The sequence below is a fragment of the Garra rufa genome, chromosome 9 (assembly GCF_049309525.1).
Source record: "Garra rufa chromosome 9, GarRuf1.0, whole genome shotgun sequence".
In the NCBI taxonomy this organism is placed as follows: domain Eukaryota; kingdom Metazoa; phylum Chordata; class Actinopteri; order Cypriniformes; family Cyprinidae; genus Garra; species Garra rufa.
The window spans coordinates 31,619,887-31,647,635 of NC_133369.1; the positions used below are offsets into that span (position 1 = coordinate 31,619,887).

Below are 27,749 nucleotides of genomic sequence, written 5' to 3' on the forward strand. Positions count from 1 at the left end.
AAACGTTTTTTTTTTTCCTTCAGTTATAGAATGCATTTGTTAATTTCTTTCTTAACCAAACTAGGAGTGAACATAGCATCTGTATTCTCACCAATAATTCAGTTTTCTTCATGTCTTCTGGATGAAGTGGACGCACATCTCTCTGACTGGACTTTAATTTAGAAAGATCATTGACTATACTGCAGTTCACACCTGAAGACTACAAATAAACAGAAAAACCATCAACACCATCAAATACATGAACACAAAGATGCATAAGAATAACAATAATACACATAAATATGTAATACTAACATTAAAGGAGGAAGCATCAACCACAGTCGCGAAAACTCTGTCTCCTGAAGCCACAGCAGGCAAATTGACGCTGAGCTCCAGATTACTGACAGCGTAACAGCCTGGATTCTGCACCTGATAGCAAAAAACATTTCACATGTAGCCATTTTTTAAACATAAACCAATGAGCCTATCAGGTTTACATTCACACACCTTGAAATGTGTGTGGAACTCAGGTCCTGTCCCTTCTGACATGGTCCTGGTCGGGTGAACCTCATAGCGGTTTAGGTTGGAGTCACTGAAGTGAATTGAGCCAGAATAAAACAACCACATATGCATATTGTACAGTGAACATGCATACATTTTTAAAGTTGCACTTAGGTGTAAGGGAAAGTGATCCCCCTCTGTAGAAATCGACACAGAATTTTACTACAAAACTACAAATTGCCAATGTCCAAAAAGGCCAACATAATTTTTGGCCAAACTGGTCAGAAGTTATAAGCAGAATAACTCATTTTTAAAATATCTTTTGACCAGTAGGTGGCGCTGTGCCAAAAGTATTAATGTGCAATCAAGTCATGATTGTTATGACAGATTCAGAATCCGGTCAGAATTGCTAGATATAGATTTTTGCACAAATTTGTTAACGCACTTTACAAAAACGGTTTGGTATATCAAAAAGCTTTTAATAACATTTTGCCACAATTCTCTGAAGATGATCTAAGCCAATTTTGCTGAAAATTGGACAAAAAAGTAGATTCTTTGGAAAATTCCAAATTGCAAAAAATCTTGAGTGTAGGAATTTTATTTTTGGTAAGCATTCAACTCGTTATGAGCTCAAATCAAGAAAACAGTGGAGAAAAAAAGGCTTTTAGGCCTAATGGTTCAAAACTTAGCAGCAGAAACATGAGTGCAGATTTGGCCTGTTGATGGCACTACAGAGTTTGCGTTAGAGACTCCAAATTTCCTGTGGTTAATGATGAGACTGTCCTCTATCCGTGTGCCGAATTTCAAAACTTTCCTAGAAGATTCCTAACAAGCATTTTAGCATTTTACCACAAAATTTGAAATGGTCCATGCTAAAATGGCTGACACAGAAAAATGTGGTATTGTTTGATTCGGCATGACCAATCTTATGATTTTTGGCCAAACTGGTCATAAGTTGTAAGCAGAAATGTCTATTTTTTATATATTTTAGCCAGTATGTGGCTCTGTGCCCATACTATTCATGTGCCCTCAAGTCATGCTTGTTATGAGACATACCAAGTTTGGTCAGAATCTGCTAAAGCATTGCGGAGATATAGCCTCATGTCTATTTTTGCACAAACTTTGTCAAATTTATTAACACACTTTACAATAATGGTTTGGTATTTCAAAAAGCTTTTGATAACCTTTTGCCAGAATGCTCTAAATATGATCTGAGCCAATTTAGCTGAAAATTGGAACAAAAGTAGATTTTTTTGGAAAATTTCAATTTGCGAAATACTTAGTGTAGAAATTAAATGTTTGGTATGCATTCAACTTGTTATGAGTCAAGAAATCAGAGAAAAAAATGCATTTTGCTTTTAGACCTAATGTTCAAAAGTTATCAGCAGAAAAATGTGTGCAAATTTGGCCTGTTGGTAGCACTAGATAGTTTGTGTTAGAGACTCCAGATTTGTTGTGATTAATGATGTCCTCTATCAGTGTGCCAATTTTTAAATCTTATCTGCAGACAAATTTAGAAGATTCATAACAATACGTTATTTGTTTGAAAAATACAGCATTTTCCAGGTCATGCTTGTTATGACACATACCAAGTTTGGTCAAAATCCACTAAAGCAGGGGTTTTCAAACCTGTCCTGGAGCCTCCCCTGCCCTGCACATTTTGTATGTCTCCCTTATTAGGCACACCCAATTCAGGTCTTGCAGTCTCTACTAATGAGCTGATGATTTGAATCAGGTGTATTAGATGAGAGAGACAAGCAAAATGTGCAGGGCAGGGGAGGCTCCAGGACAGGTTTGAAAACCCCTGCACTAAAGCATTGCAGAGATATAGCCTCATGTGCATGTTTGCACACACTTCGTCAAATTTATTATCACACTGGTTTGGTATGAATGTTCTAAAGATGTTCTGAGCCAATTTTAGTGAAAACAAACTGTATAGGAGAAGTTAAAAAAAGTAGATTTTTTGGAAAATTCTAAATTGCGAAAAATCTTGAGTGTATAGAAATTAAATTTTTGGTATGTATTCAACTTATGAGCCAAGAATTTTGCTTTAGACCAGGGGTGCCCAAACCTGTTCCTGGAGATATACCTTCCATTTGGTATTGTATGATTTAGTATGCCACTCTGAATCTACTGTAACAAGATCAATTCTCTGATTTTTGGCCAAACTGGTCAGAAGTTACAAGCAGAAATGTGATTTCTTTTAAAAATCTATGAATGGATGGCTACATTAAGTAACTAACCTTGTTATGAAGAGATCTGGTTCATACTGTACAATACTCTGCAACTGTACACTGTTGTCTGAAAGTGTGCCTTCACTCTCCACACTGTCACTGTGGAAACACACACACACACACACACACACACACACACACACACACACACACACACATACATACACTCAGTACACATTTTATCATATCACCGGCTTTACATACATACATGTGAACATATATTTGCAAATGCTGTGTTCAGATGTGCACTGTATCCAGAATGGTACAGAAGTGTGAACAAACAACTTTGAACGCATCTTCCAAAAAATAGAGTTGTTTATGTATATATTGTTATATATTGTAATACAAAAAAAGTCAGCTTCCAGAACCAGGTTCTCCTTGAATTCTGCTCTGGCTATGGCTTCAATAAACATGCTTTTTTTCTATGGTCACGTCTTTGTCTAGGACAGTAAATGAGCCAGAAAAACCCTTGTGTCCCCTCAAAATACTGTGCATGACATCCCTGAGTAGCACCGTTTGCTAATGGTTTAAGTTGTGTGCGTGTGTTTACCTGGAAGCAATAAGCTTCATCTGGACTTCACTGATGAGAGACGTACAACTGAACTCGAATTCCAACATGAAGTTCACCTAAGAAAAATGAGGCAGTAGGGAGAATCACTGGTCAACAAACCAAAACGGCCCAGTGACTGTTTCAATGAATTATGACGACAAACCTTCGTCCTTTCAGAGGCTTACCTTCGACTGAGAGCGGAACACTGGGTAACTGACATTACAGGAGTGACTGGTTGAGCTTAGATCTGTGCATTCAATCTTAAACAGGGCGTCTTCCTACAGAGACAGAAAGACGGAAACAAAAATGAGGCAGACAGAAAAAATTAAGAAGTGAGAAGTGTGGTTCATGAAACAATGGAATATACTCCACTTATGCATTAATTATGTGTATAAATAAGAATATTTCTCTTCAAATACTTACACTCCCATTCAATAGTTTAGGTCGGTAAGTTTTAGTAATATTGTAAAACATTTTTTATTATTAACAATACTGAAAACATATTTTTCTTAATATTGCTTAGTATTTTTGTGGAAACCATGATACATTTTTTCAGAATTCTTTGATAAATAGAATGTTCAAAAGAACAGCATTTATTTGAAATAAATCTTTTGTCACATTCTAAATGTTATTACTTTTAATTAATTTCTGTCATGACAACTCTAGGAAGATTTTAGCATGGTAATGGGTATGATTATGTTAATGTATTTGGTCTTGGCGGAATAGATCTGCTACGCTGAATTGCTGCTGCTGTTGATTATTGCTTCTGCAAGCAAGTACAGGAACTTGCTACTGCCAAAACATATGGCGATACAGTGATGTGAGTATTTAAGACATACTGCTGCTGCACAAATATCATATAAAATAAACCACAGCAGATCCATACAGGTGGAGCTGGGGAACATGGAGGGTTTCAGAGGAACTCTGAAAAGTGCACTGCAAAACGCTCAAGTGAATGCCGATCAGCCATTTAAAGGTAAAGGTGCAAACTCATTAGCTGCATATGCGACATGAACCAATCAGCTTGTGTCAAGTCGTGTAAGGCTGTGAATATTATCAGTTATGTTAAGTGCCATCTAGAGTTTCATGAAAGAACTAGGCATTTAATGCATCTTTGCTGAATAAAAGTATCAATTTCTTTAAAAAAAAAAAAAATCTGACCTCAAACTATTAAATGGTAGTGTATATTTTGTAGGGGTCGACTAATTATCAGCCTGGACAATTATTGGCACTATTATTAAGCATTTTATGGTTATCGGTATCAGTCCTTTTCAAAATTGATTTGCCGATAAAATAATGTAAAAGTTTTGTCAGAGCACTTGTTATTCTTAATTTTGACAATAATATCTATTTTTACAATACACTTATTTATCAGTTTAAAATATCGGTTATTGGTCTACTTGATATGTAATTATCGGTATTGGCATCAGCCCTGAAAAACACATATCGGTTGACCCCTAATGTTTTGTACACATAATTCTGATCTTTATTAGTAAAGTATCTATTATATTAATCATTTGGCATAATTCAATCACACTGCCATATTTAACACAGGCTGGTGTGTTTATACTAATATACTTCTATGTGTTCTGAGGAGATTGTGCTGGTACCCTTATACTTAGACTGCTGAAATGCAGGTTTTTGGAGTAATGAAGAGTGAGACTCGTGTTATAGGCGTTTTCTAGCCGGTTTTGTAGCTGCACTTCTACTGCAAGCCGTCGCCGAGTGCTGCGTATAACATACGGTTGCTGCCTGCAAGAACAGATAGGAACAGCATTGACGTTACTTACACAACACATGCTTGTTAAAGGGAATTTAAAGGGCTTAATATAACGTAAATGATGTCTCTTACTGAAATATGTAGTAGAAAACCCATTAAAGATATACATTATTTAAAAAATCCTTTGTTTTATACATATGGGCAACACAATTCTAAAAATAAAATACTGATACGATGACCACAGCTACTGAAAGCTCATACAGGTGGCGATGGATATATGCGTAGGCCACAGTGTCATGACAAGAGTCGGCATGTTTACATCCTGCACGGCATCTAGCGTTTCTTGTCTCTGCCGTTTATAAGCTCTTTCAGTAGTTGTAGTCTACTAAAAGCCACAAATGCAGGTCTTTAGGAAGCTTTATTCATCCACAGGTATCTTCCCATTCTTTTCTCCTCTTCTCATCACTAGGAAAGCAGTGAAGACCTACATTGCTTCTCTTGTTGCCCTTCGATAAAAATTACAACCAAAAGCAACAGATGGCACCAGTAACGAGTGCAACCATTTGACATAATCAAATAATGTTGCCACCCATAGTCTAAAATATGTACAAAACGATGTGGATTTTTTAAAATAACATAAATCTTTCATGGGTTTTCTACTACATAGTTCAGTAAGAGACATCATCTTTTACTTTATCTTAAGCCACAGAAGTCTTAATACCCGGGCTTCCCTTTAAATCTGAAAAAAAAAAAAAAAAACTAATACAGCACGAGGACAATTTCTCTGTTACCTTGTTCCAGAAATGTCCATATGGGCCTGTAAAACCAGATCAGTTAAGCACACATCATCCTCCCCACAGTCTTTGAAGAATGGGATCTAAAGGCAATAAAGAAATCAATATTTGTGTTAACAAACAGTATGAGGGGGAAAAGAATAGTTTTTTTAAAAGAATAGTGCAATTGAATAGCACTCACAGACTTCTTGAATGTTGTTGGCCAGCCCTCATCTAGTACCGGGCCGCTCTCTGTGTCATTGATTTTGAAGCGCAAAGTGAAGCTGATTGGTCGGATGTAATCAGCTGTATCCTAGATATACAAAGAAAAACAGTAACAGAGGGAAGAACACTTTTACTTGAAAACAATCAGTAAGTACTCATGTAATAAGCGGGATAATGTACAGTCCGTCTGCCATTAGAGTAAAACAACCGCTTTTTGCAAAATCGACCGGTTAATTGTACATTATCCTTTACTTCATTGATTTTTTAAAGACATTTACACTTACAAAGACATGAAATGGTAGTGTGTAACACATGGTCTCCCCCACACGAGCTACAACGCCCATTAGGGTCTGCCTCTGGGAGTTGTAGTCAAACAGAGCACGAGCCAAGATCTTTCTGTCATCCAACATGGCCCCCATCTGCATATCTATACAAACAAGCAGATGTGGTAGTTCAGGAAGTGTGTTAATAGACATTAATAGACAGAGTTGCTAATAACAGACATGCCATACATGAAAGGAATTTAGTACAGCAATGGAAGAAGCTTTTTGGTTACATGACACCTTACCAAAATATGTGCCATAAGAGCCAGGGGAGCGAGACAGGGCCAGAAAGCAAACCGTGGCGTTAAGGCATGCGGAGTCTCGACCAGCTCTGTAGCAGTTCTTCTGTATCACATTTATGGAGTGTGGCTGGAAGGACAGGCTGACGTTGATCTGCACTATACTGCGTGACCTGTAGAGTACAGAGAGAGGTCAGGAGTCGAGCAAAGTTGTTACCACGGGTCATAATCAAACTTGACTTGACTACTGTTTGACACATAATTTAAAGTGACAAATTGGTGGCTATGATGGCACACAAGACTGTAATGAGGCATAGAGTACTTCAGCAGGACGGCAGTGCCCTGTGCTCCCACAGCAAGATCCAGTAACTCATCCCCATCCAGATCCAGCAGAGCGCTCAGGCTACGGCCAAAATACTGCAGCCCTGGAGAGAGAGAGGAGCCTGGGATGCGCTGCAGAAAGAAAAAGAGAGGTTTATTATTATGTGAAATTGTAAATAAAATAACAGGTAAAATGGGGTCTAAAAGTTAAAGTTTCTAAACACATTATACGCGTTACAAAGACTGTGAACAGACACACCCCCAATGTTTGGGAGCAGAGAATACTGCTTATTTTATTTACTTGCCGGTTTTTGGATTCATTCAAATTTGGCCGGGTGGTTAATAACATATTTTTCTGTGGTGTGACAAACTCAGAATACATATTTAATATTGCTATATATAGTCAGTACTTTTTTTTCTTTTTTTTACGGAATTAATTATTTTATTTTATTAATTTCTAACCATTCATTAAAGAATATATCCCAGTTTACACAACAATTAAGCAGCACAACTGTCTTCAACATTGATAATAATAAGAAACATTTCTTGAGCTCCAAATCAGCATATTAGACTGATTTTTGAAGGATCATGTGACACTGAAGACTGAAGTGCTGCTAAAAAACAGCTTTGCCGTCACAGGAATAGATTCCATTTAAAAAAAAAAAAAAAAAAAAATATATATATATATATATATATATATATATATATATATAAACAGTTATTCAAAATGGTAATGATATTTCACAATATTACTGTGTTTTACCATATTTTTGATCAAATAAATGCACCCTTGTTTTTTTTATGTGACACTAGCTGTGAAAACCCAGATAAAGTAATTTTTTTGTGATTTACTTTTATTTTTACATAAAATCTTCCTTCATAATGTAAAGAACATTCTGTGAAAACATAACCTTAATATTTTTAATACTAACCAAGACCATGTCAAAGGTTGAAATCAGTGAAATTCATGGTTGAAATCAAACTTTGATGCTTGTTGTCTCATAATTAGACTTTAGCCTAGATTACACAGACCACACATATTTGAACAATAGTGTCCATTCTCAAAACTAAATAATTTTTTTTCTTTTTTTACATATAAATTACAAGTTCAACTAAAAAAGAAATCTATTTAATTTCTAATACATATTTTTATGTTTGTAATATATCTAAACTTCTTATTCTAACATAAAAGGTCTTTAAAGTTGTGTTTTGGGCCATTATGCTTTGGCACAGTATCTGTCAAATTAACTAAAACCGAAAGAACAATATGGCTTAATCCCTTCATCAAGTTTGTTTTTGCTGCGCGTTTCAAAGCGAGGCACCCAGTTTGTTCAGGCGCTCAGCTCGTGAATGGCTCAGAATGGCTCAGTTCACAGTGAATGCAGCGAACTCGTCTTTTGCATGTGTTGGGAACGCAGCGGCCACCAGTTCTGCTTTATTTTCATGGCAGATGATTACAGCATTTCACTAGATTTGCAGTGACACATTTTCGTTATTTTTCAAAATTCTTCATTTGTCTGGTTTTTTTTTTGTATCATGGACTTCACATCGAGATATTATCATATTGTGAGATTTTCATATCGTTACATTCCTAATGTATACAATTTGTCTGGTCTCAGCGGTCTAGCACTTGCGGTTGGTTGCACACATGAAGTAGTGATATATTTACCTGTTTATACTGAGGTATGATGTAGTATTCGTCGCCATGGTAGATGTAAAGAGCTCCCTGGTGGTCATCCTCAAGCGGCGCTCCGACAAGCAGGTCGGCATATCCGTCATGGTTTAGGTCAGGGGCTACTGCCATAGCATAACCAAAGCGTGCATCCTGTGCTTTTTTCTGAGAATGTAGCGTACCGTTAGGGGCAAAACCATCCTGGTAGAGAGACAGAGACAGAGGTGTATGACAGAGATTATGATGTTTAGCATGACAGCATTAATCTCTCTCTGTATGTCTCTCACACAAACAGTACTGCCACTGTGGTTCTTACCCCATCCAAACAGTAGACATAGACTTTGCCTGTTTCTTTGTTTCCTGCTCCCAGGAACATGGGAGCAGCTATGAGCAGGATGTCTGTTATTCCATCCTGATCCACATCCACCACGCACACCTCACTGCCAAAATATGAGCCAATCTGCAGGGAGAGAGAAAAGATGTTAAGCAATCTGACGGTTCCCACACTTTCTGGCCAATGTGTTTCCATTAGGGGATGCAATGATATGATATAATAAACGTATAATTTTGATGTTATGGCTGATGAATGATAAATGACCAATACTGAAAAATATACACTATTCTATTCAAATGTCATTCAGTAAGATTTGGTGAAAAGACAACAACAAAACAACAAATCTTTCATAAATGAAAGCGTGCAAACAAGTTTAACTCTACAAAAGCTCTAAGCAAACTGATGAAATGTACAATCATTAAAGAAATGTTTAAGATTGTATTTATTTCTGTGACTTTTCCAGGCCTAGAAAACTCTATTTTAGAATCCCCTGATTTATTCAGGTTTTCCATGACTGTGGGAACCCTGATCCTCTGGATTTTGTTCTAAGTATCACTTTGATTTTAGGAGCGGTCTGAGAAAATGAAACCCTTTGCTTTTGTTTAATAAGAAAATAAACTCATTAATTGTGAGAGAGAAGGAATGTGGTGTGAAAGAACTACCGAGTGAGGAAAAGCAATAAAAGATCAACTGAGAAAAGCAGGATAATGCAAAACTCAAAGAATTGGACTTCACCAAGGGTTTGATGGAGATCTCATTTGTGGACCAGAGACAAAGTCTGTGAAAGTAGAGGGTGTCAGTATAAATAAATCTAAGAATGAAGAGATCGATCTCCACCTGTTCTCCATTTAGCGCCTGTGTGATTATGACGTCGCCTTCTGGGGTGAGGTCAAATAGAATGACCTTTCCTTTGTGCTTGAATCTAGGCGCACCAGCAACATACAGCCTCCTCCAGTCACCTACAACCACTGAGGACACTGTGTAACCTGCAAAAAATGTTCACATGTCCACATCTAAGTATTAGTAAATAGCTGTAATGTTATGTTAAGGCATAAACTTAAAGAAATATTTATTTGGTGGTTGGTTTTATAAAGTAATATGTTACCTAGGTAGGCTGCATGATTCTTTAGCTCCAGTGGAAACTCTTTCTCAAAGGCTTCTCTTGAAGGCTTTAGCTGCCCTTCTTTGCTCTCCTTCAGGACGCCTCCCTCCCAATCATATGCACCCACCATGCCAAATAAGATGCCATCCTACAGTATGATCCAAAAATATCTCATTACAGCATGATTGCATGTTTAATGCCATTTACTGTACGTACACTGCTGTTCAAATATGTGGGATCAGTAAGATTTTTAATGTTTTTTTTTAAAGAATTCTCTTATGCTCATCAAGGCTGCATTTACTTGCTTAAAAACACAGTAAAAACATTTCATATTATTACAGTTTAAAATAATGGTTAAAAATAATTTTTAAATATAATTTATTCCTGTGATGCACAGCTGAATGTTCATCAGCCATTACTCCAGTCTTTACTGTCACATTATCCTTCAGAAATTATTCTAAGATGCTGATTTATTACTTTTATTATCAGTGTTGAAAACAGTTGTGCCGCTTTGTGTTTTTTTTTTTTTTTTGTAATCAATGATTCTTTTATCAGGATTATTTGTTGAATAACTGTTAAAAAGAACTGAATTTATTCAAAATATAAATCTTTCCTAACAATATAAGTCTTTGCTATAATTTTTTTTAATCAATTTAACACATCCTTGGTGAATAGAAGTAGTTCTTTCAAAAAAAGAAAGAATAACAATTTACTGAAAAATGTACCACAAACTGTTAAATAATAGTTTATATTGTTATAAAAGATTTCTATAATAAATAAATGCAGCACAACATTGATAATAAATCAGCATATTAGAATGATTTCTGAAGGATCATGTAAGACTGAAAACTAGAGTAATGATGCTGAAAATTCACTTTTGCATCACAAGAATAAATTACATTTTAATATATTTGACATATTTTACATTTTTTACATTTTAAATATATTCACATAGAAAACAGTTATTTTACATTGAAATAATATTTCACAATATTACTGTTTTTTCTAGATAAAATAAATGCAGCCTTGATGAGCAGAAGAATCTTCTTTAAAAACAAAACATTAAAAATCTTACTGATGCCAAATGTTTAAACAGTAGTGTATGTCTTGTTTATAATTTTAATTTAACTAGGCACAACTGCATGTGACCATAAAGTACACTGAAACTCACATCCAAAATATGTGTCGAAAAACCAATCTGAGACATCTCCATGAGAAAGGCACTTTCATTGTATCCCAGGGTCCCTGTAACAGCAGAACACATTAACACTATAAATGAATACACAGCAGTGGTGTAAGTTCAAATAGCGCAAAGTGCTGTAATCAAATTTCGATGTAAATGTCATTTATATCAACCAATATTTCAAGTACACTACCCTTCAAAAGGTTTGGGGGGAGAAAGGTTTTTTTTTTTTTAATTAATACTTTTATTCAGCAAGGGCGCTCAAATTAAAAAAAAAAAAAAAAACATTTATAGTGTTACAAAATAAATGCTGTTTCTTGTAAACTGTTTTCAACTGTGCTAATAATACAAAATGTTTTTGAACAGCAAATCATAATATTAGAATGATTTCTGAAGGATTAAGTGACACTGAAAACTGGAGTAACTGTATTTATCATTTTCATCACAGGAAAAAATATAATGCACGTTTCTTAGTGTTCCAAAACATGGAAAAAGGTATGAAACAGGATCAATTGTCATTACAATACATCACTTTCACTTTATTAATGGCCGTAAAACATATTTGACTGCATGATCATGATTTTTACATATTAGAGTCAAATGTTTTTACAGAGGGGATTTTGGGTATCTCATTTTGTCACTCCATAATTCAGAAAAACTTAAAACAGACAGAAAACAATATTTTTTGCCTGCTGTGTCTCCCCCTAATTCTTCCATGTTTTTCAGGGTCTGTGCTATTGAATGCTTTGATAGTCAGATCTGACAGCTTTACACAAAGATGACTTTTCTGAGCGTTCATTTTAGTTTGAGAGCTTTAAAATGAACAGAATCTTTAGAACTAGAGTTTAAGTGAATCCAGAACTTTAAAACTCGTTTTATTTTTTATAATTAGATTTAGGGAAAGAGTGCCTAGTTCTGCTATACATGCGGTATTAGGCGTGTTTCTGTGGACATAAAATGTGAATTCCAGTTAGTGCACAGCACTTGCTAATCATATTTCTTCCTGTACTTCTAACCTACAGCTGTGCCCACTTTAAGGTCAATCATCACATTCCTCCCATCCTTCCTGCCTGGCCTTCCTCATATTCAAGATGGCACAAGAGTCACACCCTGTTCTTACGGGAATGCTTTTTCTGAAATGATATCTTGTCCTGTCTCTTTCCCTTTTTTCTCATGATGCCAATGCCTTTTTTGGGTAAAATGTTGCTTGTCTTGTGACATACTCATTTCCTAAAATACAAGTTTAATCATCACTTTCTATCTAAAAAGGATCATTCATATTGAAAGGGCTAGTTTACCCTAAAATTATTAAAAATTATTATTAAATCTTCAGAACATAAACTAAGATATTTTTGATGAAATCAGAGAGCTTTCTTACCCTGCATAGACAGCAATGCAACTGAAATGTTTTCAAAGAATGCTGTCATGCAAATGTGTTATTTCACGTTTGTTTTCATGCACGCACAACCCACTTTACTTTCACCTTTTCATTTGTTCAGATTTCCAAAGAAACATGCTAATCGGTGGTTCAAAAGACCAAAACCTGTTTATTCGCTTATTTTTAGCTGCGGTTGGGTGTCTCGGTCTTTGACGGTTAATGACAGAATTTTCATTTTTGGGTGAACTATTCCTTAAAATATGAATTTAATAAATGTTGCTTGGTCTGTTATGTTGTTTTTGTAAAGTGTCCAAATGTGTTGAAAAAACACAATCAACATCAAAAAAAAAAGGAAATCTGATTTTCTGTTCTTTTTAGGTCAAAGAACCACTGTTGCTTTTCGACGGAAGAAAATCTGTTTTTTTTTCTATGGTCATTAAGGATGAATGTTCTTGCTCTTACCCTCCAGACTAAAAATGCGATCCCCCAGTGCATCTACAATGTCATTTAGAGCAGCCTCATCCGTCACGTTGAAGAAGTATTTCTCATCGGGGTCACTGGCAATGTACTTAATCTCATTGATAAAGGTCTCTGGATCTTGCTGTCTGCGGATGTAATGACCTAATACCTGTAGAAGACAGAGAGAGTAAAATGTTTTAAGTATACTGATCGGAAATGCATTGACATTCATCGGAAATGCTAATTTCTCAGGCTTTTGTTCACTAGATAGTAGAGGGAGAAGAACAACAGCATAGCTTTTCTCATCCAGAGAGCCAACACCTCCTCCATACCATTAGGGTGAAAGCAGATGATCTGATAGATAAATTAATGATGGTATACAGGACTCAGAGGAAACTCATCCCAGAAACAAAACACCTACGCAGAGGAAACTGAAGAGAACATCACTCATAGTCACTGGCAGCACACCACTAACGACAAGCCCTGAAAACCATCAGTGCTAGGTCATGAGTTAATCACCTAAAAATGAAAATTATGTCATTAATCACTCACCGTAATGTCGTTCCAAACCCATAAGACCTTTGTTGATCTTCAAAACACAAATTAAAATAATTTTGATTAAATTCAAGAGCTTTTGACCCTGCATAGACAGCAACACAACTGACACATTCAAACCCCAAAGGTAGGAAGAACATTGATAAAATAGTCCATGTGGTTCATCTGTAATTTTATGAAACTGTGAGAATAATGGCTTTATTCAACAATTTCTCGTAGCTTCATGAAATAAGGTTGAACCACTGATGTCACATGGACTATTTTAACAATTCCCTTACTACCTTTCTAGGCCTTGAACATGTCAGCTGCGTTTGCTGTCTATGTTAGAAAGCGCTCAGATTTTATCAAAAATATCCTTATTTGTGTTCTGGAGATGAACGAAGGTCTTACAGGTTTGCAACAACATGAGGGTGAATAACTAATGACAGAATTTTCATTTTTGGGTAAACTATCCCTTTAAATTTTCCAACAATACTTCCAGTCAACATGAGAAATATGGGTCAGATTTTTTTCCAGTCATAGATAATCATCCTCATTTTTCAATTTTTTATGAATGTCTGGATCCACAATCCCTTAAAAATGCCAATGGTGTGGAAAGTGAAAAGATATGTTTTTCTGGGGAGTTAAATAATGCAGAAAATACAAGTAAACTGACAACCACAGACCTTAGTAAATCACCTTGCGTAATTTTTTTTAAACACTTTCCTTCCATAAATTTTGCGCCTGAAAGGGAAACTCGTACAAATGCATATGCAAAAAGGTGATCTGCAAAAATAAGTGTCCACACCTTTCATTGCTATTTTTTGGACTGTGTGTCTTTCCTGACAGTAGTTTTTTAAAGGGGACATCAGATGAAAAATGGCTTGTATATTAATGTGTCTTAGCAGTATGTGGACATAACCACCCAACAATAATAAAAATCCATTCACTTTTTTTATTCCTAAAAAAACATAGTCTCAATTATCAAGCCATTTTGATTTTCTGAGCAGTATGACATCATATTGCTCAAGCCCTGCCCAGGACCAAAGACAGAAGACTGTCCCGTATTAGCATATTTCCTCCCTCAGCATATACTCAGTCCTCCATTTTTTCCCTGTGCTGTATCTACAACATCTCATAACCAATGCAGCTGTTTTGTTAACCTGGTATCATGATGAAAACGTACCTCTGCTAACTTTTTCGCAAGATGCAAAAAATGTTGTGAAATATCCAATGTATAATGTCCACTGGGTGGTGCTAAAAGAGTGTTTGTTTGTTTTCCCTGGAACAGATGGACATACATATGTTTTTTGTGATGTTGGTTTTTGCACGTGTCACCTCAGTTCTGACTTGAAATGCCCATTGAGTTGCACTGTAACTCTGCTCCGTGACGTTTTAAAGTAATGTACCTTCCGGATAGTAAGAACAAATGTGAATGTGACATAAAAAAGCAATTACTGTTGGAAACTGCAGTGATATGTACTTATTGGTATATGTTTCACATCTTGCGAAAAAATTTCCCAGAGGTACGTTTTCGTCATTAGACCAGGTAAAAGTGAATATAAGAGTCTTCATTTTCTCCCGACATGAGAACCACTGAGGATGCAGTGGATTAGTTTTGTTTTATTAGTAATGTGCCATTGAATACACAAAACTGTCGAGAGGTGTGGAGTGAGCAGTAGCTCATTATCATTTAAAGAGGAATGCACCAAAACGGGTCACTGTAAACAGAGCTGTTTTTGAAAAGGTAAAAAGGTGTTGTTTTACACGACCATTGAGGAATTTTAACCAAAGAATGTTGTCAGACATTTCATGAAGAGCCTAAAGAATGATACCAACTTGTGGAAAATAGGCATCCAATGTCCTCTTTTAGAGCTCTCAAAATAATCTAACACATTTACTCATGGGAAGTGCTATGTTCGAGTCCTGACTTGTGGTCCTTTCGTGATCCTGCCACCTTCTCTCTCACTTCCTGTCAAATATCTATTCTGTCCTGTCATCCAGGTGTGAGGTGTGTTCATGTGATCAAGAATGGTGGCTCAGCACCCTGGACAGAGATCTGAGGATTTCTTACTGGATCTCATCAGAGACCTGGGCAGATTCCTGCTTTAATTCGATTAAAACGAACTCTGGCGCAATTGCTCTGTTAGTGCGGTTTATTTGAGTGAACGCTCCCATCCTAACCCTGGTGCACACCAAATAAGTGGACCAAGACTGCTAAAGAGATGGGTCTCGGTCCGCTTCCAAAAAAATGCACCTTTTCCTTTTGTTTGGAGTATTCGGTGAGTTCCGTCACAAAAATATACATCATTCAACCCGACCAATCAGGTTGTGAACGTATCACTATGGCTTTAGGTATGGTATCTTTAGGTTTGCTGTCGAAAATGCCAGTGTGAACACTAAGTGGACCAGTGTATCGTTTTCCTTTTTGGTCCGTACCAAATAAACCAAACGAACCAAACTACAAGTGTAAACACACCTTTAAAAACAATCAGAGAGCAATTGGTGGACATTTCCCAACCATGTTCCCAACTAGTACTCAGGTAGTCACATTCAGGAGGATATTTGAGTTCATAAGCAATAATTAAGTAATCAAATCTACAATATTCAGTCTATTTTCGTTCATACCTACTGTAATTTACAGTTAACTGCTGCACATTCCTAGTATCTTGTTCTGAACTCCCACCCACTTCCCAACCCACCATGTTCACATTCCCAGCATCTCTATCCTGTAATGTCTAAAACATATCCTGGCTGCGCCACACGACCAATAGAGAAATTCATCTGAGGTTGTTTCTCTTCTCTCCTGTGAGTGTTTTACTTTTCCATCCGTTCCCTAGTTCTGTGCAGGAGGAAGAGAACGCGAAAGGAGAGAGGGAGAACATAAAACACATCAAAACATGAAAGCTATGCTTTGGCTGGCGGGGCATTAAAACCAGCTGTCATAATTTTATTCCACAGTTCCCCAGAGGAGACGCAGAGAGACATATTACCCAGATGACTCTGCAAATCCGGACACCATTCTGGCACTGTTTGTCTAATAGAGCAAAACATGGGCTCATTCAGGAGCAGGTTTACACGCAGTCCTCCGTTCCAATGAGTGGAGTACAGTAGAAATGTCAAATCACCCAGGACAGCAGTGAGAGGCAGTTAAAATTGAAAAGTAAATGACTTTCAGATGGACTGACATTTATTCTAGTTCTTTTTAATTTTTTGGACTCTTTCTTGTGGTTTAGCTGCATTGTATATTCAATGAGCTTATATTAAATTTTGCTAGAGATTTCACTGGGGAAAATTTAAAATTGCACCATTCTTTTTGATTATGTGCTGTCAATGTCTGTTGCTTATGGGAAAAACAAAAAGCAAAAGAGCAGTACCCCACTATCTGAATCGCCAAATGGTGAATTTTGAAAGGCTTACTAAATACTACTATATTAATATAATGTTTCATTATATATAATTTAATATACAACTGAACTGAACTGAAAAAAAAAGAATCAACAGCCAGTCATGTTAACTAAACCGAAATAAGGCTATACGTGAAATACACAGATATACAAAACGTAAACAACGCAGCGTTTGCTTAAAATTTTTAATATCAGTTAGCCTATGTTGAAAACATTTTAAGCGGCACATATTGTTATGTAAATATTTGCATTTTGTAATGGTTGGGTAAGATCATGTAACATTAGAACAACCTTCATTTACTTACTTGTTCTTATCAATATCGCTTTAATTCTCCACCCTGACTCATTTGCTAAACTGAGAATCCAGTCAGAGTTCTCACTTGCACCGACGGCCCTGAAAGTCCCGCTAGAAAACTGCCATTGATGTGAGCCCAACTAGCCCGACAGATGCTGGCCGACGGTCCGACGTTGACCAACAGCCAACCGTCGTTTTGGAGTGTCCCGGCCTTAAAACTACTCTCTTTTTGGTAACACTTTATTTTACAATCTCTTAACTAGTTTCTTACTAGCATGCATATTACTAGCCATTTATTAGTACTAATTAAGCACATATTAATGCCTTTTTCTACATGACCCCACTCTACATCCCTAATTCACCCAATACCTAAACTTAACAACTACCTTACTAAGTATTAATAAATAAGCAACAAATTAGGAATTCATTTAGGGAAAAGTCGTAGTTAATACTGAATAAGTGTTCCCTTTCAGTTGGTCACCCTTGACCTGATGTTGGACCAACGAATTGGGATTCCAATTTGTCGGTCCGATGTGATGTCTCCCTTCCCTCCTTCAGGGAATGAGGGTTACATACGTAATTGAGACGTTTGGGTCTAAACACTTATTGTCTACAGCAGCGATCAAAACAACTGCACATTTAAAAAGTATTTACCATTATACATTCAAGAGATTCCAATAGTGAAACAAGTCTTTATTAATTGAGATACTGACTCCTTCCTTTTTTACATTTTGTTCAAATATAGACTTAAATAGACTCAAATATGAACATTATGTCAGAACCACTAGTAAATTCCGTAATTTTGTTTAGATTTTTAATCCTTTTTTTCTTCAATCGTGATCTCCAGTTTATAAAAGAACATTGTTTTTCAATTTATCCAGAATCATGCAGCCTTAGTTTACATGTTTATTACTGCATATAATTCATTAAAATAGAAGTTTAATTTCATAAAGTACAAGTTCATGAATTTTGTGTTTTTTAGTTAACTATTTTTCCCTATATATTTCATCACTGAGGATTTCTTTAAAAAAGTTAAAAAAAACTTGTCTCGTCTCTTTCTCATGAACCCAGTCTCGTGTCTCGTCTCGTGAGATAAGTGTCTCGTCACACCCCTAGTGTTGAGATTTTAAAGTCCAATAAAATGCATAAATCTATCATAAAAAAGTAGTGAAGTACTCATAGAGTGTGTGGCTCCAGGAGATTAATGAAGGCCTTCTGAAGTGAATTGATGAATTTGTATAAAAAAAATATCCGTACTTAAAACTTTAAAAAATTAAGTCTGTATCTTATGCTAACTGTCATACCTGCGTTCACAAGAGAGTGATATTCCAGTGGATGCTGTAGGACGTAGGTGTAATGTAAGCTCCAGGAATTGGCGAACATGGAAGAGCAGAGGAGAGAGCAAAACAAAACACCGGTCATGAATACAAAATGAGTATTTGTAAAGGAAAACGTCGGAAGATTTCAATATAAGCCAATATAAGCCATCCTACGTCATCCACTTGAGTGTCACTCTCTCGTGAACGTGTGTACAACAGTTAGTGGAAGCTAGAAATTACGGTTTATAAAGTTTTAAATATAGATATTTTTCTTACACAAACACGATTCACTTCAGAATGCCTTTATGAACCCCCCAGGGCCGTGTGGAGCACTTTTTAGGATAGATGGACGCACTTTATTGGACTTCAAAATCTTAACACCCATTCACCTCCATTATAAAGCTAGAAAGGGCCAAAACATTTTTTAATATTTTTAATAACTTCGAATGTATTCATCTAAAAGAAGAAAGTCATATACATCTTAGGACTGCTCAAAGTTGAGTAAATCATGTGGTATTTTTTTATTAATTAATTAACACTAGTATATAATAGTAGTATATAAATGATTATAATAAAATAAAATAACAACAGAATTCATTTTTATTGCAGTTGTATTTGTAGTCTCTCAGCTACTAAAAGGCTTTTTTCTTCCTTTTTTCTTTAAATAACAAATGTCATGGTTTGTTTTTTAGAAACTATAACCACATCCAGTCATGGTAATGAGGGATCATGAACGGTTTTACCTGTGGTTACCACGGTCTTATTACAAATACCAGAATTAAAATATGCAAGAGCTCTCCCAGAATCCTCCATGAATTAGAACAAACTATCAGCTTCCCTGTGTAAAATCAGCTCTGTTGGAATGGTCTCAGATTGTAGGAAGAAAAAAACTTGTTTGCTTCCAGACATTATAAGCTATGACTGTAATCATGAAAAGCCTGATGAAAGGAAACCAATATCTTTTGAAGAGTTCAAACTCAGTTCCACTGTCAGAATATTTTAAAGGTGAAGTGTGTAACTCCTGCGCCACCAGCGGCACCAAACGGAAATGCTAAAATAAAGACTGCTTTTAAGTTTTCAAATTGCAAGCTTAAAATAAACATCTTCCTTTGCATAGACAGGCAGTTCAACCTACACCAAATTTACGTCATTGTTTGAGCCAACGTGAATATGTCCAGCCCTCAGCTCTATATAAAATAAATGTTAATGATATAAGCTTTTGGATGATTTACGGACAAATTTAAATTATTATAAAACAAATATACTATTTATTACTTAAACACTATAAAAAATCTGTAAATAAAACAAAGATGACTGACGTAAGTTTACAAGAAAATATATTTCAGTCTTTCTACACTGCTGTTCAAAAGTTTGGGATCAATAATATTTTTTAAAGAAGTCTTTTCTGCTCATCAAGGCTGCATTTATTTGATTAAAAATACAGAAAAAAACTGTAATGTTGTGAAATATTATTGCAAATTTTCAGCATCATTACACAAGTCTTAATGTTGCTTAATGTTTTTTGGAATCTGCCATACTTTTTCAGAATTCTTTGATGAATAAAACATTAAAAAGAACAGCATTTATTTTAAATATAAATATTTTGTAACAAAATACACTACCGTTTAAAATTTAGGGTCAGTACATTTTTTCTTTCTTTATTTCTTTGAAAGAAATTAATACTTTTATTCAGAAAGGAAAAAAGTGATAGTACCGACTTATATTGTTATATTGTTGAATAAATGCACTTCTTTTTAACTTTTATTAATCAAATAATCCTCAAAAATGTACCACAGGTTCCAAATAAATATTAAGCAGCTCAACTGTTAATAAATCAGATAATAAATCAGCATATTAGGATAATTGGTAACACTTTATAATAACTACACACTATGAGTCATTAGTTAAGCATTGGTAAATAGTTAATTAATCATTTATAATGCATTATTCCTACATTAATAGACATTTGTAAGCAGTTCATAAATACTGCTATAAATGCTCTATTCTTGTTTTATAAGCATCTGTATAATATGCTTAATAATTGTATTTTGATATTTTATTAAGGATCAGTTAATCATTTCTAAATTACACATTACATTATTTACAAACCGGTTAGTTAGTAGTTGTAAGTGGTTCAGGAGATCATTTAAAAAGTGTTAATAAACTATTTGAATGCACATTTATACATCTTATTATTCAGACATATATTAACAGTTAGTCAGTGTGTTAATAAATGCTTTAATAACACATATTCCTACTGTAACTCATAATTAATTCAGGCAGTTATAAAACATTTACTAGCTGTCAGTTAATGTTTTTTGTGAGCTCATCTAAAGTGAGGACTATTTATGCCTTGTAAAGTGTTTACAAAAGTCGTTCTCCTGTTCTGGCGATATCACTTTTAGCATAGCTTAGCATAGACTATTGAATCCTATGAGACCAATATAGCATAGGAGAACGGCTGAATGGATTTCAAAATGTAAAAAAAACTCAAATTATTAACACTTTGCAAGGCATAAATAGTCCTCACTTTAGATGAGCTCACAAAAACCATTAACTGACAGCTAGTAAATGTTTTATAACTGCCTGAATTAATTATGAGTTACAGTAGGAATATGTGTTATTAAAGCATTTATTAACACACTGACTAACAGTTAATACATGTCTGAATAATAAGATGTATAAATGTGCATTCAAATGGTTTATGAATCATTTACTAACACTTTCTAAATGATCTCATGAACCACTTACAACTACTAACTAACCGGTTTGTAAATAATGTACTGCTTAATTTAGAAATTATTAACTGATCCTTAATAAAGTATGAAAATACAATTATTAACCATATTATACAGATGCTTATAAAACAAGAATAGTGTCAAGAGTCTCACCTCAGTCACCTACTCAAACCACACCTCCTGAAGCTCCACCCAATCGTTCCGGATCACCTGATTACTAACTCACCTGATTCCACTTACCTCTGCCTATAAATACATGGACTGTTTAGTTACTCTTCGTCTGGTCTACAGATCACATTACTTGCAACTCTCTGGCATCCTTTGTTTATGGACTCTGTTTCCCTCAGCGATTCTTCAGGATTTCCTCACCTGTTGACTTGCAGGGCTTGCAAAATTTCAAAATCTCTGGTAGCCCTTCGGGCGGCCACTCTTCAGATTTTGGTAGCCCGAAAATTAATTTAACTAGCCCAAATAAAAAAAGACTTCTTTTTTAAATATAGAAAATCAGATAGGAGTCTAAACTTAATCAAAAATGTTTTCAATACACAAATATAAACAAATATCAAGGAAGGAATTTTATTTCACTATTTGGTGTATCTGCAGAATTTTTGAATATCAATTTAAGGCAATTTATAAATCGAGTATATAATTTATTATATTTATTTAAAACATAAATATTACTGTCTTAATTGTTTAGTATTTTAGAAGGCACATTAACTTCCTTCACATTTACAACTCTATGTGTTTGCTGCATAAAAACATAGGTAGATAATTGCAATCATTTGACCATAAACAGCTGAAAAAAATGTGGAAATAAAAATTCATTCTCTGTCATGAGGGGGGCGTTTTAGGAGCGCTGAAATACTACGGTTGTACACAAAGCAGCATTAACGTTGTTTTATCAGGCATGAAATGAAAATGCCAACGACACGTTTCTGAGGACAGTTGGTTCACTTCAGATCCATTCTTATAAAGACATCCGTGCCGCGTTTTGACTTTGAAACGTGCAGCGCTCATATTTATTCAATGACATCGTTGCCTTTTGAAGTTTAATCCAGCCCTATCGCCATTCTCGTCTTTCCGTCCCCAAATGTAAGACCTCCTAAATTATAATTAAGACTTTTCTTATACTATTTAACATATTTAAAACTTTTTATGGCCTTAAATTTGATACAACTAAATTGAGGAGTTTAAGGACCTGCAGGAGCCCTCTACTTTACGGTAGCCCGTCGGGCAGCTGGTGAAACATTTTGGTACAAGGGCTAGCGATTTTGCGAGCCCTGCTTGGACTGCACAGATAAGATCATTTACAAACCTCACTGCTGCATTCTGTTTACCTACCTGTTCAATAAAACTTACCTCTTCTGTTTTACACTTACCTCCGTCTCTGCCTTCGTCGGTGATGTGACAGAAGACCAGACCTACTACATTATAAGCACTGAAGAAACACCCGCAACGATTCCCCTCACCGAACTCATCAGTGCTTTCAAAGCGGCACTCACTCCACCTCCCACGCCGCCATCTGTCTCAGGAAGTCCCATGGCCTTACCCAACATGTTTACCGGAGAGGCGGCTGAGTGTAGTGGTTTTCTACTTCAAGTACAGCTCTACATTCGGATGCAACCACAACAGTTCCCTACTGAAAACTCAAAGGTAGCATTTCTCATTTCTCATTTCTCTACTCAACGACAAAGCTTTACAATGGGCTAAAGCCATATGGAGTGCCGATAACCCCATCATTAACTCTTTTAAACAGTTCACCAGTAATTTTTCTGAAGTTTTCAGCACAACCACCAGTATTCTCACCGTCTCTGATCAGCTGTTCCGGTTACAACAACGATCCTCTTCCTTACAAGCTTACACAGTTCACTTCCGGACACTGGTGGCGGCTAGCAGCTGGAATGAAATCGCGCAGCTGGGTGCCTATAGGCAAGGTCTCAACCCAGATGTTCGTGCAGCAATGGCGCTGTACGACGACTCCATCAGGTTAGAGAACTTCCTACAACAAACAACTCTGGTATCCCAGCGTCTACCCACTTGCCAGCCCACTGAAACTGCTCCTCAGTCCGCTATGGTGGCAGCTTGCTCTCCAGTACCAGAACCCATGCAAATCGACTCCACAAGACTAACAAGAACCGAACGGCAACGTTGAATCACTACCGGACTCTGTTTATACTGTGGAAAACCTGGTCATCTGCTCCGGAACTGCCCCGTCAGATCCCCTCGTCCAGTGGTGAGTACCATTCAAACTGACATTGAAACTGCTCAACTTACATTGACTCCAGTGACTGTTCATACTGCTGAACGCACCCTCTGTTTATCTGCTCTAATTGATTCAGGCACCTCAGGGAATTTCACCTCGCAGGATTGTCTAGAGCTTCTTCACCTACCACGACAACGTCACCATCAGGATTTTGCAGTCAAAACTATACTGGGAAAGCCACTAGGATGATTATTTCATCAAGAGAGGATCAAATTTCTGGTACTGGAGAATTCCACGGTTAACATCATCCTGGGTCACCCATGGCTCCATCTCCATCATCCTGAACTCCACTGGGATCCATGTGACATCATCAGCTGGAGTAAGCATTGTTTCAAGAATTTTATGTCAGATCTGCCTGCTTCCTTTCCGTGTTTATAGCCTCCACGAATGTGGAGAGTCCCGAAATGGAGAACCCGACTGAGATCCCAGCGGAGTACCTGGATTACGAGGACGTATTTAGCAAGCAAGCTGCCACCCATCTTCCTCCACATTGGCCGTAGGACTGTGCCATCAATCTGCTACCTGGGGCTCAACTACCTAAGGGACGTGTCTACCCTCTGTCCAACCCGGAGCACCAGGCGATGGAGGAGTACATTCGGGAGGCCTTGGCTCAAGGATTCATTCGACCATCCACCTCACGGCCGTTTCAAGCTTCTTATTCGTGGGTAAGAAGGATGGAGGTCTACGCCCATGCATTGATTATCGCCAGCTTATCTCTCAGATCATTCAACAGCCTTACCCACTGCCACTTGTCCCTGCTACCCTCAAGGAACTCCGTGGAGCTCACATTTTTACCAAGCTGGACCTGCGGAGTGCTTAAAACCTTGTTCGTATTCGTGCAGGAGACGAGTGGAAGGCGGACTTTATAACACCTACTGGCCACTACGAATATCTTGTTACGCCCTATGGTCTGTCCATCAGTCCCTCTGTCTTCCAAACGTTTATGAACGAGGTGTTCCGGAAATATCTGCATAAGTTTGTAGTTGTCTATATTGACGATATCCTGATCTATTCCCAGAACCAGGCCGAATATCGCTAGCACGTCCGTCAGGTCCTCCAAGTCCTACGTCAACACCATCTATTTCTGAAGCTGGAAAAATGTGAGTTCCACCAAAAAGATGTTAAATTCTTGGGCTATAACATCAGCCCCGAGGGTGTGCAGATGAATGAAGACAAGGTTCTCGCCGTCCAGAAATGGCCTCCACCCAGCACCATCAAGGAACTTCAAAGATTCCTCGGGTTTACCAACTTCTATCGCCGGTTTATCAAGAATTACAGTTCCATCACTGCATCCCTGACCTCCCTCCTGCGTGGCCAACCCAAGCACCTCCTCTGGAACGACTCTGCCCACAAAGCCTTCCAACACCTCAAGAAGATCTTCAGCACTGCTCCCCTCCTACGTCATCCCAACCCTGAACATCATTTCGTAGTTGAGGTTGATGCTTCTACCATCGGTGTCGGAGCAGTGCTATCACAAGCGGTCGGTGACTCCACCCTCCTCCATCCCTGTGCCTATTTTTCCAAGAAACTGTCTCCGGCGGAGCAGAATTACGACGTAGGTAATCGAGAGCTATTAGCCATCAAGCTCATCTTAGAAGAGTGGCGTCATTGGCTAGAAGGGGCTAAACATCCATTCCTGATCATTACAGACCACAAGAAACTCCAATATCTCCGAGAGGCCAAATGCCTTAACCCTCGCCAGGCCAGATGGGCCCTGTTCTTCACCTGGTTCCAGTTCAAGATTACTTACCATCCAGGATCCAAGAATGTGCCCGCTGATGCTCTCTCTCGTCAATTCTCCATTGACTCCTCCACTGAACCAGAACCCATCATTCCAGCCGAGTTAATTATTAGCCCCATCCAGTGGGACATCGACTGGATCCAGGAAGCCACTCTCCAAGAGCCTGCTCCGCCGGAATGTCCAGAAGGTAAAATCTACGTACCTAGCTCCCAGCGTCAACACCTTCTGGACACAGTTCACCAATCTCCGGGCTCTGGACACCCAGGTAGCAGACGGACCCTCTCGCTCCTTCAACCTCGTTACTGGTGGTCCAGTATGAACTGCGATGTCATCAGGTACGTCCAAAGCTGCTCAGTCTGTGCCACAACTAACACTCCTCGTCATCTGCCCACAGGAAAGCTGGTACCACTTCCCATCCCGCAGCGACCCTGGTCCCATCTCGGGGTAGACTTCGTGATGGATCTCCCGAACTCTGAGGGCAACACCTGCGTGCTGGTAATAGTTCCCTGCTTCTCCAAGGCCTGCAAATTTCTACCTTTGCAGGGTCTACCCACGGCAATGCCCACCGCCGAACTATTATTCCAGCACGTATTCCGTCACTTTGGTCTCCCCAAGGAGATTGTGTCGGACCGGGGTCCACAATTCATTTCACATGTCTGGAAGGCATTCTTCAAATCTCTTGGTGTATCTGTTAATCTTTCCTCAGGATACCACCCGCAAACTAACGGCCAGACTGAGAGGAAGATCCAGGAGCTTGGACGCTACCTCCGGTCATACTGTTCCGAGGACCAACACAGCTGGAGCAGGTTCCTCCCGTGGGCCGAGTACACACTCGGTTTTCAGCCTCCGCTGTTTCCCTGGACGGAGGAACCCACACAAGTTCCAGCTGTTGACCACTGGTTTCGAGAGAGCGAGAGAGTGTGGGACTCAGCTCATCGTCACCTCCAACGCGCCATCAGACACCACAAGGACTTCGCCGATGCTTGCAGGAGAGCGACCCCATTATACCAACCTGGAGATAAGGTCCGGCTCTCCACAAGGGACATCTGGCTGAGGTTACCTTGTCGCAAGCTGAGTCCCCGCTATATCGGTCCGTTCGAGATCCTGAGACAGATCAACGAAGTGACATATCAGCTTCAGCTCCCACCCAGGTACAGAATTCACCCTACCTTTCACGTATCACTCCTTAAACCCCATTTTCCCTCTGCCACAGAACCCGCTGGAGCTGAAGCTGAACCTCCTCCTCCTGAGATCCTGGATCAACCATCTGTCTACTCCGTGCATGAGATCCTGGATTCCCAACGTCGAGGTGGTCACCTGGAATATCTGGTCGACTGGGAGGGGTACAGACCAGAGGAACAATCCTGGGTGGCTAGAAATGACATCTTCGATCCACAACTCCTGACTGATTTCCATCAACGCCACCCAGAACGTCCTGCCCCTCGTGGTCGAGGCCGTCCTCGTCGTCGGAGAAGGGCGTCGGGAGCCGCCCCTGGAGGAGGGGGTAATGTCAGAGTCTCACCTCAGTCACCTACTCAAACCACACCTCCTGAAGCTCCACCCAATCGTTCCGGATCACCTGATTACTAACTCACCTGATTCCACTTACCTCTGCCTATAAATACATGGACTGTTTAGTTCCTCTTTGTCTGGTCTACAGATCACATCACTTGCAACTCTCTGGCATCCTTTGTTTATGGACTCTGTTTCCCTCAGCGATTCTCCTGGATTTCCTCACCTGTTGACTTGGACTGCACAGATAAGATCATTTACAAACCTCACTGCTGCATTCTGTTTACCTACCTGTTCAATAAAACTTACCTCTTCTGTTTTACACTTACCTCCGTTTCTGCCTTTGTCTGTGTTGTGACAAATAGACCATTTATAGCTGTATTTATGAACTGCTTATAAATGTCTATTAATGTAGGAATAATGCTTTATAAATGATTAATGAACTATTTACCAATGCTTAACTAATGACTCATAGTGTGTAGTTATTATAAAGTGTTACCGAATAATTTCTGAAAAAAATAATTTCTGACTAGAGTCAGAAATTATGCTGATGCTGAAAATTTAGCTTTGCATCACAGAAATAAATTATATTTTATAAGTATATTAAAATAGAAAACTGTTATTTTACATTGCAATAATATTTCATCATAATACTTTTTTTCTGTATTTTTGATCAAATAATTGGATCTTTGATGAGCATAAGAGACATTAACTAAAAAATATTTAAAAATCGTACTGATCTGAAACTTTTGAACAGCAGTGTACTTCAAAATGTAATGTTTAATTGAATATTTCTTGGCATTTCTTAGTAAATATTTGTCAAATTTACTAGCAGTTTCGGAATGAAAACTTATTCAAACTAAATCCTGAAACTTTTTTTGCACTTTTTTTTTGCACTTACATTATTATATAAATTGCACTTATTGTAGAAATTTATATATATATAT

General features: G+C 37.6%; 1 protein-coding gene across 2 annotated transcripts in view; it reads right to left on the reverse strand.

The window, feature by feature from the left end:
• The window catches only part of itga10 (integrin, alpha 10), a 74,996-nt gene that overhangs the window by 3,398 nt on the left and 43,849 nt on the right, over positions 1–27,749 (reverse strand). For both annotated transcript variants that reach the window (XM_073847058.1, XM_073847060.1), the window contains 18 exons: positions 12,997–13,162; positions 11,145–11,218; positions 9,977–10,121; positions 9,709–9,857; positions 8,854–8,997; positions 8,535–8,738; positions 6,867–6,997; positions 6,551–6,717; positions 6,267–6,409; positions 5,960–6,070; positions 5,776–5,861; positions 4,875–5,016; positions 3,450–3,542; positions 3,265–3,341; positions 2,724–2,813; positions 487–571; positions 295–408; positions 92–199 (listed from right to left, as the gene is read on the reverse strand). In XM_073847058.1, coding sequence (XP_073703159.1) covers positions 92–199; positions 295–408; positions 487–571; positions 2,724–2,813; positions 3,265–3,341; positions 3,450–3,542; positions 4,875–5,016; positions 5,776–5,861; positions 5,960–6,070; positions 6,267–6,409; positions 6,551–6,717; positions 6,867–6,997; positions 8,535–8,738; positions 8,854–8,997; positions 9,709–9,857; positions 9,977–10,121; positions 11,145–11,218; positions 12,997–13,162 — 2,229 coding nt within the window. The remainder of the gene's footprint in view (positions 1–91; positions 200–294; positions 409–486; positions 572–2,723; positions 2,814–3,264; positions 3,342–3,449; positions 3,543–4,874; positions 5,017–5,775; positions 5,862–5,959; positions 6,071–6,266; positions 6,410–6,550; positions 6,718–6,866; positions 6,998–8,534; positions 8,739–8,853; positions 8,998–9,708; positions 9,858–9,976; positions 10,122–11,144; positions 11,219–12,996; positions 13,163–27,749) is intronic.